Here is a 16716-nt window from a genome sequence, read left to right on the forward strand (position 1 = left end):
CAGTCAGGAAAACTGAGTCGAATCGGATTGGGCAAGGTTTGGATCGGTCCTTTTTTTTTTTCTTTTTTGAAAAATTTAAGAAGATTGCAAATTCGGGAGATGTTTCTGTTTTACAGGCATTTTGTCATCAAGAAGATTGCAAACGTGAATCATATCCATGTTTTGGAGGATCTCATCCTGACCGCCGTGGTAGCAGTATTGTGGATGATGACAAATGGAGCAAAGCACCTGGCCCTTTTGCTTCTGGACGTGATCCACGTCTGGATGTTGGTCATGGTGGTGCTATTATAAATTTTTGGCCTGGCCAAGGTGGTAATCACGGGGTTTTAAGGAATCCACGTGGACAGCCATCTGGTCAGTATGGTAGTGGGATTCTCTCTAGACCTATTCAGTCATTGGGGATGCCACAAAATAGCCCTGATGCTGACAGGTGGCAACGTGCTACTGGCATTCATAAGGATTTGATTCCTTCTCCTCAAGACTCCTTTACGGGTAATGCACAAAGTAGAGAAAAAGTATGAAGCGGGTAAAGTGTCTGATCAAGAAGAGGCAAAGCAAAGACAATTGAAAGGCATTCTCAACAAGCTTACGCCTCAGAACTTTGAAAAACTTTTTCAGCAAGTCAAAGAAGTTAACATTGACAATGTTGTCACTCTTACTGGCGTCATCTCACAGATTTTTGATAAAGCTCTAATGGAGCCTACTTTCTGTGAAATGTATGCAAACTTTTGCTTCCATCTTGCTAGTGAGTTGCCTAATTTCAGTGAGGACAATGAGAAGATCACTTTCGAAAGATTGTTTTTAAACAAGTAATACATCCGGTCCGGTCCAAATCGGATCGGATCGGATCCGTCCGATCCGAAATGACATTGACCCGAACCCAATCCGATTAACGGTTGAATCTGCCTGATCCTGCTCGAACCTGACCGATCCAGGCCGTCGGTTCGGTTCGAATTGGGTCGGATCGGGTCCAACATGCCCAGCTCTAGCGGCAATTATAGATCGCCCTGTGTATGTAGGTGGTGTAGATTCATCCAAATCTACAACATTTATGTCCTCATAGCTTCTCTTCATAAATTCTTCTTGTATGGCCAATGTGTCATGTCTTTTTCGAACATACTCGTCCATATACTCCATGATTTTCCTATGGATTTCTAGAGTAACATTAGCACATGCTCTTGCATTTGCTCCCGATGTGTGCATAAGGTATTCTTATGCTGGCCAATACCACCGAAACTTACATATCCACACAGGTCACACACTACATTGGATTTATCACCGCACTTCGATAGTGCCCATACTTCCAACCAATGTCATTTGACTTTGGCCTCAAAGTAGAAGATTGGGAAGAAGACACGATGACACCATGTAGTAGCCTAGTAGGTTAAGAGTAGTTGATCGTAGTGTGTCTATGAGACTATGAGTGTGTATTAGAGTCTAAGTACTAAACAAAGTAAGTAGTATGCACTACTAAGTATTATTTAGTATAATAAGCAAGTACTAACTACTAAGTAGTAAGTAAATAGTAAAAATACAAGAGAGAGAGAGAGAGATGGAGAGAGTGTCACTAGTATGGTTGTGGAGTTACAATTGTGTGTGTGTGTGTGAGAGAGACAGAGAGAGAGAGAGAATCTTGACTCTTCTTGAGTCCTTGGAAGTTGGAAGTTAGAAGTTGAAACTTGAAAGTTGAAAGTCTTGGAAGTGAATCTTAAAAGTTGAAAACCTTTCTCTTGAACTTGGAAGTCTTGAACTTGAAAGTTGAAAGTCTTGAAGTCTTTATTCTCTTGAATCCAGATTCTAGAATCTTGATGTAAATGATCACACTCTTAAATCTTGAATCCTAGAAACTGCAAACTATAAACTAAAAATAAACTAGAAACTAGAAAAAAATAAAAACTAGAAACTAGAAATAAACTAGAAACTAAAAATAAACTAGAAACTTGAAATAAACTAAAAACTAGAAAATTAGAAATAAACTAGAAACTACAAAGTACAAACTAGAAACTAGAAACCAAGAGTCTACAATTTAAAATTACAAATTTACAATGAAACAAAATAGAAGACTTTGTTGTTGGTTGACTTGAATCTCAAGTGTGTGTGTGCTTGTCACTTGAGAGTTAAGATTTTGACTTCGACTCTTGAGTTGTTGAGTCTCTTGAGTTGAGTCTTGAGTCTTGACTCTTGACTCTTGATAAATGATAATTCTAATGAAAGAAAACAAGAATAGATTACACAACACAAGATAGAATAAAGATTAGAAATTATATATATATATATATAGAGAGAGAGAGAGAGAGAGAATTAGAGATTAGAATGGAGAATAGAATAAGAGAAGAGAAGAGAGAGATAGAATGAATCTATAGAGTGATTCTTCTTCTTGCTTCTTGATCTTGAATCATTGATTCTTGCCTTCAACTTCAAGTGAAAATAAATAATAAAGAATAAAGATAAGAGAAATTATGAAAGAGATTAAGAGAGAATGAGGGGTTTAGAATGATATATGATCGCAAGAGAGTGAATTAAAAGTTTTAGTGAGTATATGTTGCAAATGGAGGAGGGGGAAGTGCCTTTTTATAGGCAAAACTTTCGATATAAAAAAAGTTTCAACAGTCAGATTTCTAACCGTTGGAATGTATGCGATCGCATATGCCATTATGTGATCGCACAATGGCATATGCAATCGCATTATGCGATATGCAGTCGCATACCATCGCATATGGCATATGCGACCATTGCATATGCCATATGCATGGTTCTGTGCGATTATGCGATCGCATGTGACAACATTGTTCAGCATCCATAGACACAAATACATGGCGGCTAAGGTGTCCAGGCACAAGAAAACCACAATAGATTGACCAGCTCTTCCCAAAGGTGGGACTCACCTAATACACGGCAAGGATGTCATATACACATGCCATGTTGGCATAAGTGGCATTTTTTGAGAGAGAGAGAGAGAGAGAGAGAGAGAGAGAGAGAGATAACAGCAATTTATTAAGAATGTTGGCATAAGTAGCCATGCTTGCTTAGGAAGACTATTTATAAACATGCTCCTGATTAGTATACAATCCTGATATATTGGTGAGGTCTTCTACAAAGTGGGGCCAACCCAATACAAAGATGTTTGGAATGTGTCGTGCTGGTACAAGACAATCCCCATGTATTGGCCACATCTTTCAAGGTGGACCCACCTGACACACAGGTAAGGTGTTTGCAAAGATACCATGTTGGAAAGAGAAAAAGCGTGTTGAGGTGTGTGCTTAGTAGAACTTCTCTGAAAATTCTCCTGTGTCACGTTACATGGCAATAGTGAGTTGAATTAGGGAAGCTCTCAGCATCAGTTCTCTCCAATTGCAAAATGTCTTTGCATGGAGTGATGTATAAAAACAAGCATTCCTTTCTTAAAAGAAGTTTCCCATGTAACTCCCCTTCCTATTTTAATTTTATTAATTATTACTTCCAGATTTTGTACTGAAAAATGGTTCCAACGCTCATCTATTACTATAGTTAGGAAACCATTTGAAATTAGTTTATTTTTCTCAGCATCTATACAAGTTGCAATCAGGGTCTTGGCTCTCCAGGAGTTATTGGGTGTATTAAGTTCACAGCATAACATATGGAATTGATGTTTCCTTAAAATTAATGCTCTCATCTTTGAGTAATGCTTTTTGTATTTTTTTTTAAAACAGAGGAATTTTTTCTATTAATGGGAATGCAATCCAAATGTAGAAAGAAAAAAAAAAAAAACCGTCATGTGATTAATATTTAATGGCCATGTAAAAAAGAAAAAGTTACCATACCATGTTCTGCTATCTTTGACTCTATTTTGATTTCCTTTTTTTTTGCCACGAGGTATCAAGTGTATTGAGGAGTTCACAGCATAAAGTATGGAATTGATGTTTACTTAAAATTAATGTTCTCTCATCTTGGAGTAATGATTTTTGTATTTTTATTTTTTTTAAACAGAGGATTTTTTCCCTATTAATGGGAATGCAATCCAAATGTAGAAAAAATACAAAATCATCATGTGATTTCTATTAAATAGGCATGTAAAAAAAAAAAAAGTTACCATACCATGTTCTGCTATCTTTGACTCTATTTTGATTTCCTTTTTTCTCCTTTATTGTTTTTACTTTTTTCTTTGTCGTTTATGGGAACTAGTGGGTATGTCACGTGCAACACGTGGAGTAAGGGAAAAGGGGGAAAAGGGGAAGACGGGGCAAGAGAGAAAGAGGGGGTAAAGGGTGCGACTACATGCGCAGAGAGAGAGAGAGAGAGAGAGAGAGATCTATGGGCCCCTGTGATGTCTGTGTGGCATCCACTCCGTCCATCAGCTCGATCAAATCATGTTAGGACAAGACCCCAAAAATCAGCAACTCCAAAACTCGTGCGCCACTGCCACCCCACAGGAAATAGTGGGGATGGAGACAACCAACATTGAAACCATGGTGCCCACCAAACTGTTGGATCAGGATAATATCTTTGATTTCCCTACATCCTATTTCAATTCACCTTATGAATGGGTTGGGTGGTATTAAACATGACAATGGGCCCCAAGAAGGTACCAATGATGGGTACCCCCATCGCCATTGTTTCCTGTGGCGTGGCCCACTTGAGTTTTAAATAGGCCTCATTTTTAGGCTCATGTCCTAACATGAGCCAGCACAACTGATGGACAAAGTGCATGTTATACAGACACAACAGTGGGCCCCATTGAGCTTTTTGTCACACATGTTTCCCAAGAATTTGCACCCAAGAGAGTGTGAACTGTAGGCAACGGAGAGAGAATGGGGAGGGAGCAAGCTATTCACATGGAAAAATTAAAGGACAACAATGCCCCAGTTGAAGACTCAGACAAATTGAATTCTCCTTTTAAGATTCAAAGTTTTCAACTCTTCCTCCAACTACTGGTGGGTAAAATTGTCCAGGCTACTCACGTTATATATAGTAGAGATGGAAAATAAAATCAGCCACTATTGTATAGCTATTTTTGTCTGTTCAATGCTTAAGTAGCTTTATACATAGAATAGAAACAAAAAGCAGTGGTGAAGAAGAGAATGTAAAATGATCTAATGATTGATGATGCACATCCTCCACCATCTTCTAGGAGCTCCACAAATGAAGAGCTCTCAGGTTTTCCTTCCAAAGAATTATAATTAGCATTCATCATTAACATTAGGCTTGGGAAACAGAGATAGAGACCTAGGAAACGGAGATATAATTCAACAGTGTATTAATAGCTTCATTGATCCCACAAGCATCAATAAGGAGTCAATCTACATGTCATCAAGTGTGCCAATGTGGCATACAAGTGAGTGGTTTAAAATATCCATCCAGTGGTCCTGCTGTGTACACGGCCTATTTGAAAATTCTGACTGGTCCACTGGCACACCAGCCACAACGTTAGAAGCAAATGGTTGGTTTTCAAAACTCTACCGTATTCTTCTAGCTGTATATTTGTTTCATGAATTTCAGCCAACCTGACAAGTTGAGAACGCCTCACTTTTTGGCAAAAGGCTTCTACACCATCAGACACACCTACCATCCAGGGAAAAAAAAAAAGATCCACCTGATGAACAGCTTAGATCTCACACCCAAACACAGCACTGGCACAGGTTGTCACATATAGATGGGCCGCCTTATACATGTACAAAATTGCCTACTGTATCTAGGTTTCTCACATACCAGGCTTGCACAGGAGGTAGCATGCGGAGTTACAGTTCTGTTGAACCAATTCAATATAAATTGACGTTTAATCACAATAGTTTCTTCTTCTTCTTCTTCTTCTTCTTTTGAGAGAGAGAGAGAAAGAGATCTCACAATAGGAACTTAATAATTAAAAAAGATTACTAGCTAGAGCAAGATAAGGGCATCAGTTGGGTTATTATCTCTTCTCTTGATATTCCTTTCAACTTTTTGTAGCTTCATAGATCATGAAGTGGAGATTTTTCATAGATTCTCATATTCCAATGACCCAAGTGTATTTCTTTCTTTGTTATATTTCTTGTGATGCTCGACTAAAACACGAACACACAGACCATTAAACCAGATACCTAGGCTCAAACTAATCCATATTTCAACAGAGTTAATACAGCATCAGGGCCAAAGTTGTATTTTACGTTCATGTTTTCAGTTTATATATGAGGGGCCTATGTTCAAAATGATCATAGCTGCTGATATGATTGTCCATGCACCAAAAGTCCCCTACATTGGAAGATCCTGGCTATAAATATATGGCCTTTTATTGGTCCAAAGCAGTAATTCAATCTTAACCATCCATCTACCGACCACCTACCAAAGTGTTGGTACTTTTCAATCTTGGATATTTTGGGTGTTTGGGCCAACCACACTAAGCCCATTGTAACAAGGGTCTGGATCATTGAACGAGCCACCCCGATTGTGCAAATTGAAAACCCAGAAGCAACTGCATACTCTCAACCTGAGACCATAGTACAATGCTCAAGCTAAAAGATTCTGCAGTACCACTCGAGTTTCAACTTATACAAGTGGGACCCAACATTTATTAATCCAGACTAAATGCAGGGGCATTTTCACACTGGGCTTGAGTGGGGTGGCTTATGGGATGCAGGGGCACAGTCGAGGTGGGCGACCCATATGAGGCGGGTGGCTCGTGTGAGGGGAAACCCATGGATTTGGGGCCCACAAGGAGGGTTCAGCCGATGACCTAACCCATGGATGTGGGGGGCCTGGGCTATGAGAGAAAGGGATTAATTCCCCATGCTCTATCAATTCGAGCTTTTAGAGCAAGTGGTTAGTTGTCCTGCATCAAATTGGTATCAGAGCAGGAAGTCTCATATTTGAAACTCCTCACCAAGGGTGATTAATACAAGGGCATTTTCACACCGAGGTCGAGTGGGGTAGCCTGTGGGATGCGAAGACACACTCAGGGTGGGGCAGCCCGTGTGAGGCAAGTGGCTGGTGTGAGGCGAAACCCATGAAATGCAAGAGCATTTTCACACCGGGCTCGAGTGGGGTTGCCTCTGGGATGCAGGGGCACACTCGGGGTGAGCGGCCCGTGTGAGGCAGGTGGCTCGTGTGAAGAGGAAACCATATGAAGTGGGGCTCACGAGGGGGGTTTGGCCAAGGTCCTAACCCATGCAATGTAGGGCCTGAGCTATGAGATAAAGGGATTGATTCGTCATGCTTTGAGTTTTTAAAGCAAGTGATTAATTGTCCTACATCACCATGGATTTGGGGGCCACGAGTGGGTGGAACCCATGTAATTTGGGGCCCACGAGGAGGGTTCGGCCAAGGACCTAACCCATGGATGTGAGGCCTGGGCTATGAGATAAAGGGATTAATTCACCATACTCTATCAGTTAGAACTTTTAAAGCAAATAGTAAGTTGTCCTGCATCACTACTCATATTATAAACCTCACCATGGATAGCTCATGCACCAAAAACCCCAATATGGAAGATCCTACTATATAATAGTTGGCCTTCTTTTTTTTGTTAAATGTGATCAATTGTTGTGTTTCTTCCTTAAAAGTCAAATTGTTGGCTTGGATCAAAGAAAAAATTAAACAGTTCAATGGACAACTATCAAAGGGTTGAAATCCATCCAATTTGCATTGCATGGGCACATAATATCGCCTATTTGCATCACTGAATGATGGGCTCCACATGCCATTGTACACAATGAAAGCCTAAATGGCACTGTAAAACCTTTTATGGATGAATTCAAGAATGCAAGGGCCAATTGTTTGTACAGTACCATTCAAGCATTCAATTTATACAAGTGGTGCCCATGGTTTAATGAAAGAAATCATTGACCTGGCCCCACTTTGGGTGGCCAGTGCATCAAAAACCACTAGATGGAAAAATCCTAACATTCGACGGCTAAGAAAGAAATAGAGCAATGGTTTAAATTCTAACAAAATGACGACAAACAATAAGTTTCTATGATCTTCTAATCTAGGAAACCTTGGGTAAAAAAATTTAAAAAAAAAAATTTTTTTTTTTAAAAAAATTTTTTAAAAAGAAGAAGAAGAAGAAGAAGAAGAAACAAAAGAAAAGAGAATCTGATGCAAATAGAATAGAAAGAAACCAATGGCAAGAATCTTAAAATTTATGTTCCATATTTGAAGTCACAGATGATCATAAAATAAAGGATAACTATGAGGATTAACTCCAAGCAAACCCAATGGCATCTCACCAATAGGGTCTAAAGGCATCAGACTATAGGACTATTAAATCCCATGGCAAGAAACAATAAAAAACTTGAAACTTGCCGCAGGAATTAAGAAAAGAAAGCATTCTTTTATTCAAAATAAACACTGAGAAATTACCAAATATCCTAATCCCATCACAATAATTCTTCTCGAATTGGACATAGTTCACTTAATGATATTGGAATCACATAATTTTGGGCTCATTTGAGAGCTAACTCAATGAGCTTTCAAAAGAGACCAATTTCATGTCATTCAAACATTATTTAATGCTAAAAAGGTGGTCCGCCAAATAAGCAACAAAAATAGTAAGGAAACTTGTTTTGCAATTCATCACACTAGCCCTATCAACTAACTGAAGAATAAACTCCATGAACTTGTGGAACCCCACAGTTTAATCAGACCATTGATTTGGGTCCATGTCTATAATCTAATCTTAGATCTTATCCAAATCCTCAATCAGGATAATCTAGATAGTTGGATGGTCAAAATCTTAGATCTAGATAGTCAAATTAGTCATATCTTTGATCAGCGATTACAATGCATCTTTTTTATTGATTATATACGATCATTGATGCATCAACTCCCCCAGATTTGAAATAACCCATCCTCAAGCTTTAAAACTAGTATCAACCTCGAACTCGACATGCCTCCATGGTGAATCTTTTGTTGCTTTGGTAGAAGTTGGTGAAGTCCTCCAGCTTTTGCATGGCTAGTTGGGAGGAAGAAAGTGCTAACAATTGATAACCATCAAAAAAGGTCGATGATGCTTCTTAATATATGCATGTTGTCCATGAATGATGCGGAGTCAGTAAATCATTTTTCCATCCATTGTCTTTCGCACATAAAGTTTGGGGTCGGTTTCTTGACATCTCCAATGTCTCATGGATGATGCCAGGACTATCAAAGACATGTTTTTGGCTTGGCACAGTAGGGGAACTAGGTAGACCATGGGGTAGTGTGGCGGATGATTTTATTGGCAGACTTGTGGGCAATTCGGGGAGAGGAATATGTGGTATTTTCAAAATAAGTGTGGCTCAAAACAAGAAGTCTTTAGTTAGGCAAATTAAATTGGTGAGATGGGTTTCTTGTTCTAAGGCCCTTAGTGGTTGTAAACTCTCTCCTTTGATTGGGTGGTAGCTTTGTGAGCTTTTTTGGCGCTTTCTTAATAAAATTTCATTACATTTCAAATATATATATATATATATAAGTTATCTGTATCAATCAAGGCATCGTCCATTATATCATGCTTCCTCTCGTTTTCCCTTGACTAGATGGCGCCTCATGGGAGGTCACCATCTTCAATGTTAGCTACAATGCTCATTCTGCCCACTATTGCACATCCATCACTCTCATCTTTACCATGGTCCAGGTAACTTAACCATCATCTTCAATATTCTCCACATACAAATCACCTGTCAAATTATCCATCAACATGTCCATTGCTCCTTTACACGGTCCATTCATTGCCAAGCTACTTTAGATAGGAATTGCCACAGATAATATGTCTCCATTTGTCGTTCCAGCTTCGTTGACTCCAAAGAAAGATGGAACGTGGATGCATGTGCATAGATAGTGGAGTTATAAATAAAATAATGATCAACTATAGTTTTTCCATACCATGATTGGAAAAAATGTTTGATATGTTATATGGAGCACAAACTATTTTGAAAGTTCATTACAAAAGCACCTATCACCAAATTCAAATCCAACCAGGGGAAGAGTGGGAAATGGCCTTCAAGACTCACAAAAGACTACATGAGTCAGTGGTTAGAACTGCTATTCAGGCTCTCTAATACCCCTAGCACTTCTTTGTCAAGTCCAGACAGGTACTTGGACACTTTATTGGCAAATTTACTATTGCATATGTTGATGATAGATTTATAAGCACTTGCACTATCAATGACAAGTATTTGAAGTTCTGAATAAGGAGTCGGCATTTTGTTAACTCAAATAAATGTAGTTTGATGGTGGAGAAGGTGTTGTTTCTAGGATTTGTTATCCTAGAAAGCGCGGGATTCAAAATCCTAATATTGGAAGTAGCCATTGCATTTCTCATCTAGTAAAACACGTGTACAGCTTCTCATAAAAAGACGTGAAGATTCATATGGACAGAATAAAGGCAAGGATAATGAAAGCAGAATACCATTCAAAGCTGAAAACAGGAAAAAACCAAAACCACAAGAAAACAAAGTAAAAATTTCAACGCAGAAGCCCTAGCTTGGAAGAAGAAGACAAAACGGAAGGAGCTTACTGCATCCAGAAGCCACGTAGCGAATGTCGATGTTCATGAGCGGCCGAAGCCGAGTCGGAGAGAAGAGATTTCCAGTGACACTAGCTCCGGTCTTTCGGCCCATGATTTCCCAGTTCGTTGCACCACAAAACAGCACCTCTCCTGCAGCAGCCTTCTTTTCTTCCGGCTTCTCGGCAACGGTAGCTGACATCTTCGGTAGGGATGGGTAGAATAACGGTCAGGAAACGGAAAATGGAGGGTCGAAACGGCAGGAAATGGCGCTATAACGGATAGTTGGTGGAATCTGGAAAGGGACGGCGAGTTTGCCCTAGATCTGGGGGAGATATGAGGAAGGAAGAGGGCTTTTCGCAAGGGAGAAAAAGGGTAAAGCGAAAAGAAAAATAAAAAAGGGAAGTGGTGGGATTTTGGGTTTGGTTCTTCCCAGTTTGCGAATTTATTAGTATTATTAATTATTTTCTATTTTATATATTAGAATAAAACGAAAAGAAAAGATTTCTTTGACGTTGATTGGTTTCCCGCGGAAGCGGTCTGCATAGTGATTTACTCGGTACGCTGTAGTGTGCAGAGTAAATTCTGTGGATCCCACTGTTATTTATTTGTCTTATCCATACTGTCCATCTGTTTTAAAAGATCATTTTATAGCATGAAATGAAAATTTAAGGATATAAAAATCTCATGTGGATAACACCACAAGAAAAAGTGAGAATTGAACACTTAATGTTGAAAACTTATTTAAGGGCCATAAAAGTTTTAGATTAAGCTGACAGTTTTTTTTTTCTTTCATCCGTGTCTTTTGGACGTTATGAACAGGTTGGATGACAAAAAAAAGTCACTTTTGGCCTAGGAGGGTTTCAACGGTGAACATCATTATCCCCACTATTTCCTTTGTTGTGGTCTACTTTAGATTTGAATATACTTTTATTTTTGTTTTATAACTTAAAATGAGCTGTAAAAACGGATGGACGGCGTGGATAAGTTACATGTATCCACGGTGGGACGTAAAGTGTTTACTCAGTACGCTATAGTGTACCGAGTTACTCAGTACGCAATCCAGTTCCGTTTCCCGCGGCTGCTTTTCTCAAAAAAAAAAATTGGGAGATGGACATTCCAGTGCAGAGCGCGGCTTGCCTGAAAGTCGGGTTACAGAAATCCCCCGTAGACCTTAGCTCAGTGGGGCCCACTGTGATGTTTATGTTGAATCCAATCCGTCTGTCTATTTCTCCAGATTATTCTATGACATAATCCTAAATATGAGGTGGATATAACTTAATTGAGACACATCACTAGAAGCAGTGGGAATTAAATTTTGACCATTGAGACCTTCTTTGGGTCCACATATTTTGGAAGGGCCTGAGATTTGTGTTTTCTCTTCATCCCGGTGGAATAACATCACGGAGGTGGTCTGGCACATTTGGGTTTTGGATCTCCTTAAGTATAAGTTCGTGTCAAAAACATGAGGAAAGACGGATGGGCGGAGTGGATATAAAACAAACACTACGGTAGGCCCCACGAAGATAGAGATTCCCCTGCCCCCGGTTAGTGGATCGTCGCGTCCGTGCAACCGTTGGACCTGATTTTCAAAAGAAGAAAATGCCCTTGAAAGTACATAAAGTACACCGCTGATTAATCTTGTCCGTTGTCGAGGATATGTTTGCACAGTACATCACGACGTATAGCTAGTTTCTTGGTCGGAACTGTTTCAGTTCAACTTCAAGTTATGTTGCAACCATCTAAACCATTCATACGATGGGTCTCGCTTTGGATGGCTGATCACGAAAATTTACTTCGGTACTGGAAAACTCTAACGGTGGCTTGTGTTCAGGGATTGTTTGATTTTCCAATTCCTCCCTAAAATTATTACTTTTTCATCCTAGTTGAAAAGTAGGTGTATTTCTGCTCCGAGAACGGGTAAAAAATGACTCATTTAAATGGATGGCCCTGCCTTTATTTTTATATATATATATATATATATATATATATATATATATATATATATATATATATATATATCCGCTCCTTCCATCTGTTTTAGTAGAAAATTTTGAGACATGAGCAGAAAAATGAGATAGATCCGATACTCAAGTGGCCCACACCAGAGAAAATAGTGGCTCTAACAAGTTTTTAACTATAGGTGTTTGATTTCCTTTTTCATGTGGTATGGTCCACTTGAGCTTTGTATCTTCCTCATTTTTTTTTTCTCGTTCTTTAAATTCAGCTCACATAATGGATGGATGGTGTGGATAAGCCACATACAATCAGGGTGGGTCCCACACATATTTTGTAGTGCATGGGTCAAATCTAGCAACAGGAACAATGCAATAATTACTGAAGGAATTAATTATTACCCATTTACATGGGATATAGAAAATCAAACAGCCCATATGTGTATTCGTGGCCTGTGGGAGCTTCACATCCGAATCTTGTGTTGAGAATCGGACTCCATTCCAAATCTTGTGTTGAAAATCAAATTCCTCCATCTATGCTGAAACAGAGACCATCATCAGTCTATAATTTGATCAACAAGTCAAACGATATCGAAAATATTCAGTATTTTTGCAAAATTCTTTGAAGTATTTTTTATCGAAAACTTTGATTGACGGGTTGATCCGACTAATCAACATGTTTCAACCGGTTGAATCGACGGGTAGATAAGTTGCATAATTTGCGTACTTTTGTGTGGTTTGTTTTTATTTTCTTTTTACTTTTATATATATGAGTGTAATCAAGATTAAGGTGAAAGGTCATACATGTTTAAAAGGTTTGAGAGGCTTTTGGAGAGAGAAAAGGCTAGTGTTTTTCCCCCAATGCTTTTATCGATAAGTTTTCATCTCTTGTAACTTTGTTATTCATAGTGCATTATTACTTTGTACTTCAGTTTTTTCCCACAAAAGTTTTTCCACATAAATTCGGAGTATTCTCTGTTGGATTTGCTTGTACAACTGTAATTACTTTGTTTAATTCCTCTCTGTGTGCTTCCGCAAATCCCAACAAGTGGTATCATAGCTAACGTTGGGAAGGAAATTGAATCTGAACAGAAGATATCCCTGTCTAGAGCTGGGCATGAACCAACTCGACTTGTCCGACACGTTCGAACCCAACTCGACCCAAACCGAATGGGTGAGTTGGTCCAAACCGAGTAGGGTTCGTCCAATCCGAACTCAAACCGAGTCGAGTGACCCGAAACTTGATCTGTCAAACTCAGCTCGATCCGAAACCCGACTCGACTCAAGTTGTCAAGTAGGGTATATATATTTAAAAAAAAAAAGCAGTTCCTAATCCTCTCTACCTTACCCACCACACACCCTAATCTGGAAAAACTCAATCCCTTCTCGTCCGGCACCCATCAACCATCCCGTCCCGTCCGACATACGACTGTAAGTCCCTCCGGCCTTCCTCCTTCTCCTGTCTCTCTCTCCTCTCATATCTGGCAGCGGTAGCCAACAGCCCATCAGGTGCGTCTGTCTAATTTATTTTTAAAGTTTTTTAAAATGTTAAGAGAATGGACCACACACACGAATGGTGGAGATGGAAACGAGTTGTGTATTGAGTAACATAGTGAGCGTGTTTGTTTTTCAATAACCTGCATGAATGAAGTGTTAATGGGTAAATTACCCTTGTATTTATGGAAGCGGATTGCATCCTATCCCTGCCGGACAGTAATCCGTCTGAGCGGGGCTATGTGGGGCCCATCGTGATGTAAGTGTTTTATCTACACCATCCATTGCTTTTCTCATATCATTTTACAGAATTATTCTAAAAATAAGACAAGTCCTTAGCTCCAGTGGACCACACCAAACGAAGTTGCATTGAGAAAAACACCCACCGTTGAAACCTTTCTAAGGGCCACTGTAATGTTTTTTCACCATCCAACCCATTCATAAGGTAATGCAGACCACGATGAAGTTAAAATACAAATATCAGCTTGATCCGAAACTTCTTCAGCTCCCAAGAAGTTTTTAATGGTGGATGTTCAATCCCCACTTTGTAGTTCACTTAAACCTTGGTTCCGCCTTATTTATGGGTTAATGCCGTAAAATTATCTGTAAATATGGATGGACGGTGTGAATATAAAACCTTTACATCACAATGGGCCCTACAGAGCCCTATCCGGATGGATTAGCGTCTGGGTGGGGGTAAGACACAATCTTCTTCCTGTATTTAGGTTGGGAAGCCGCCTTTGACATGGACTTGATGTTGACAATACATTGAAACCGAGGATAGAAGGATTTTTTCCCACTAAAACTCATGGGGCCCACTATCATGTATGTACTTGATCATGCCGTCTATTTGTTTTTCCCTCTAATTTTAGTAACGAGCCCAAAAAAATGAGGAAGATCCAACACTCAATTGGACCACACCACATAAAACGAGGGGAAAAGAAAGCTTACCGTTTATTTATTTTTTGGGGCCATAGAAGTTTTAGATCAAGCTTATTTTTGTTCTTTCCCTTCATCTATGTTTGTATGACGATATGAACAAGTTGGATGGCAGGTACTCATTTACGTGGGCCCTGCGCTTGTTTTAATTTTCAGTGGTAGGCCTTAAATTCCTCATATTTCCTGTGGTGTGGCCCAATGGAGCCTTGTATCTGCCTCATTTTTTGGATTATGCCCTAAAATGGACACGTAGAACATATGAAGGGAGTGAATCAAACACATGCATACTGATGTGGGGCCCGCAAATGTTACCAATAACAACGCATTTGTGCCACAGTTTTTTAGGCCAAACTACGTGTAAAAAAGTAATAATTGATTATCTGCAAGACTACAGCTCATTTCCAATGGATTTTGGAAAATCAATAGGCCCGTACTGAACTCAGTGAGGTCCATCATGATTTATATATTTTATCCCCTCCGTCCATCCATTTTATCCCCATAGTCCAGAATTTCCTATTATACTGTATCATCTTTTTCGAACCGATAACCCGATCTGAATCAGTGCCAACTTGATATGACTCGATATTTATGACCGGGTCAGACTCGGTTCGAATCAGCCCAGCCCATACATGGACTCAAATCTAGTCAGGCATGCTGGACTCGGTATCGAGTTCGGGTCAGGCCTTTTTCAAAACCGGATTAAGTTGGGTTGGACCTAGCTCGGTCCGACTCGACTCGAAGCCCACCTCTATCTATGTCATCTAGGATGAAGTTCGATATAGAGAAATATTATGAGAAAAATAATTTAAAACTATGGAATGCGAAAATGAAGAGCCTTCTAGTTCAACGAGGATTGGAAGACACACTCCTTGGAAAGTGATTGAAAACTATGAAAGAATAAGAGTGGAACAAGTTACATCAAAATGTCAATATCTCAGTCTAATTGTGTCTAACGGATGAAGTCCTCTACAATGTTATGAGAGAGAAGACTGCGGCTGATACATGGGCGAAGTTAATGAACATTTATTCGAAGAAGTCTCTTGAGCATCGTTTATATCTGAATTACAATTGTTCAATATGAAGATGGCTGAGGGGGATGATGTTGAGACACACATTAGTAACTTCAATAGGTTTGTTTGTAAATTGTTGGACGTAGATGAGGCAATGAAGGATGAAGATCAAGCATGTATTCTATTGAATTCTCTTCCAGAATCGATGAGTCATTCAAAGACTCTTTGTATACCGATACGACAACCATTAGCGTTGAGATTGTTGTCTCGTCTCTTCAATCAAAGGCAATGAGAAATAAAAGCGGCGACGTGGGTGCTTCTATAGACGCACTGGTTACGAGGGGGAGAGTTCTGAGCGGGATATAAGATATTTGCAATCGAGATTCAAATCCAAGGGCAACAACAAAGTCAGCTGAAGTGCTAAAGTTGTGGCATGATAGGGTACATGAAAAAGGATTATCAAAATTTTAAGTGCAGGAATGAAAAATCAGAGGGTTCTTTCAAAGAAGGCAACACTGTGGAATCTAGTGAGAAGGCGAGTAGTAGTAACATGCCGACTACATCAAAATTTAGGTATTTCGACGATGAATGGATTTTGGATACAAGGGCTTCGTATCACATGACCCCTCATAAGAGGGGTACACCATTTACAGTGAGTGCAATAGTAGTTAGGTGTTTATAGGCAATGAGTGACAATGCATGTAACATGGTTAGTGTTGGATCGACGCACGTCAAGATGTTTGATGGCATGGAGTTATCTTAACTGATGTGAGACACCTTCCTGAGTTGATGACGAGTTTGATATCTTAAGGTGCACTCGAGGCACTTGGGTGTAAATTCATCTGGTTTGATCGTGTCCTTAAGGTTTCAAATGGGGTACTCGTAG

At 39.5% G+C, this 16716-nt stretch overlaps 1 protein-coding gene across 1 annotated transcript in view; it reads right to left on the reverse strand.

The window, feature by feature from the left end:
- Positions 1-10872, reverse strand: part of LOC131237364 (uncharacterized) — a 130410-nt gene extending 119538 nt beyond the window's left edge. Inside the window, exon 1 of the mRNA XM_058235083.1 lies at positions 10445-10872. Coding sequence (XP_058091066.1) covers positions 10445-10634 — 190 coding nt within the window. The 5' untranslated portion in view covers positions 10635-10872. The remainder of the gene's footprint in view (positions 1-10444) is intronic.
- Positions 10873-16716: the final 5844 nt, after the last annotated feature.

The sequence above is a fragment of the Magnolia sinica genome, chromosome 2 (genome assembly GCF_029962835.1).
Source record: "Magnolia sinica isolate HGM2019 chromosome 2, MsV1, whole genome shotgun sequence".
In the NCBI taxonomy this organism is placed as follows: Eukaryota; Viridiplantae; Streptophyta; class Magnoliopsida; order Magnoliales; family Magnoliaceae; genus Magnolia; species Magnolia sinica.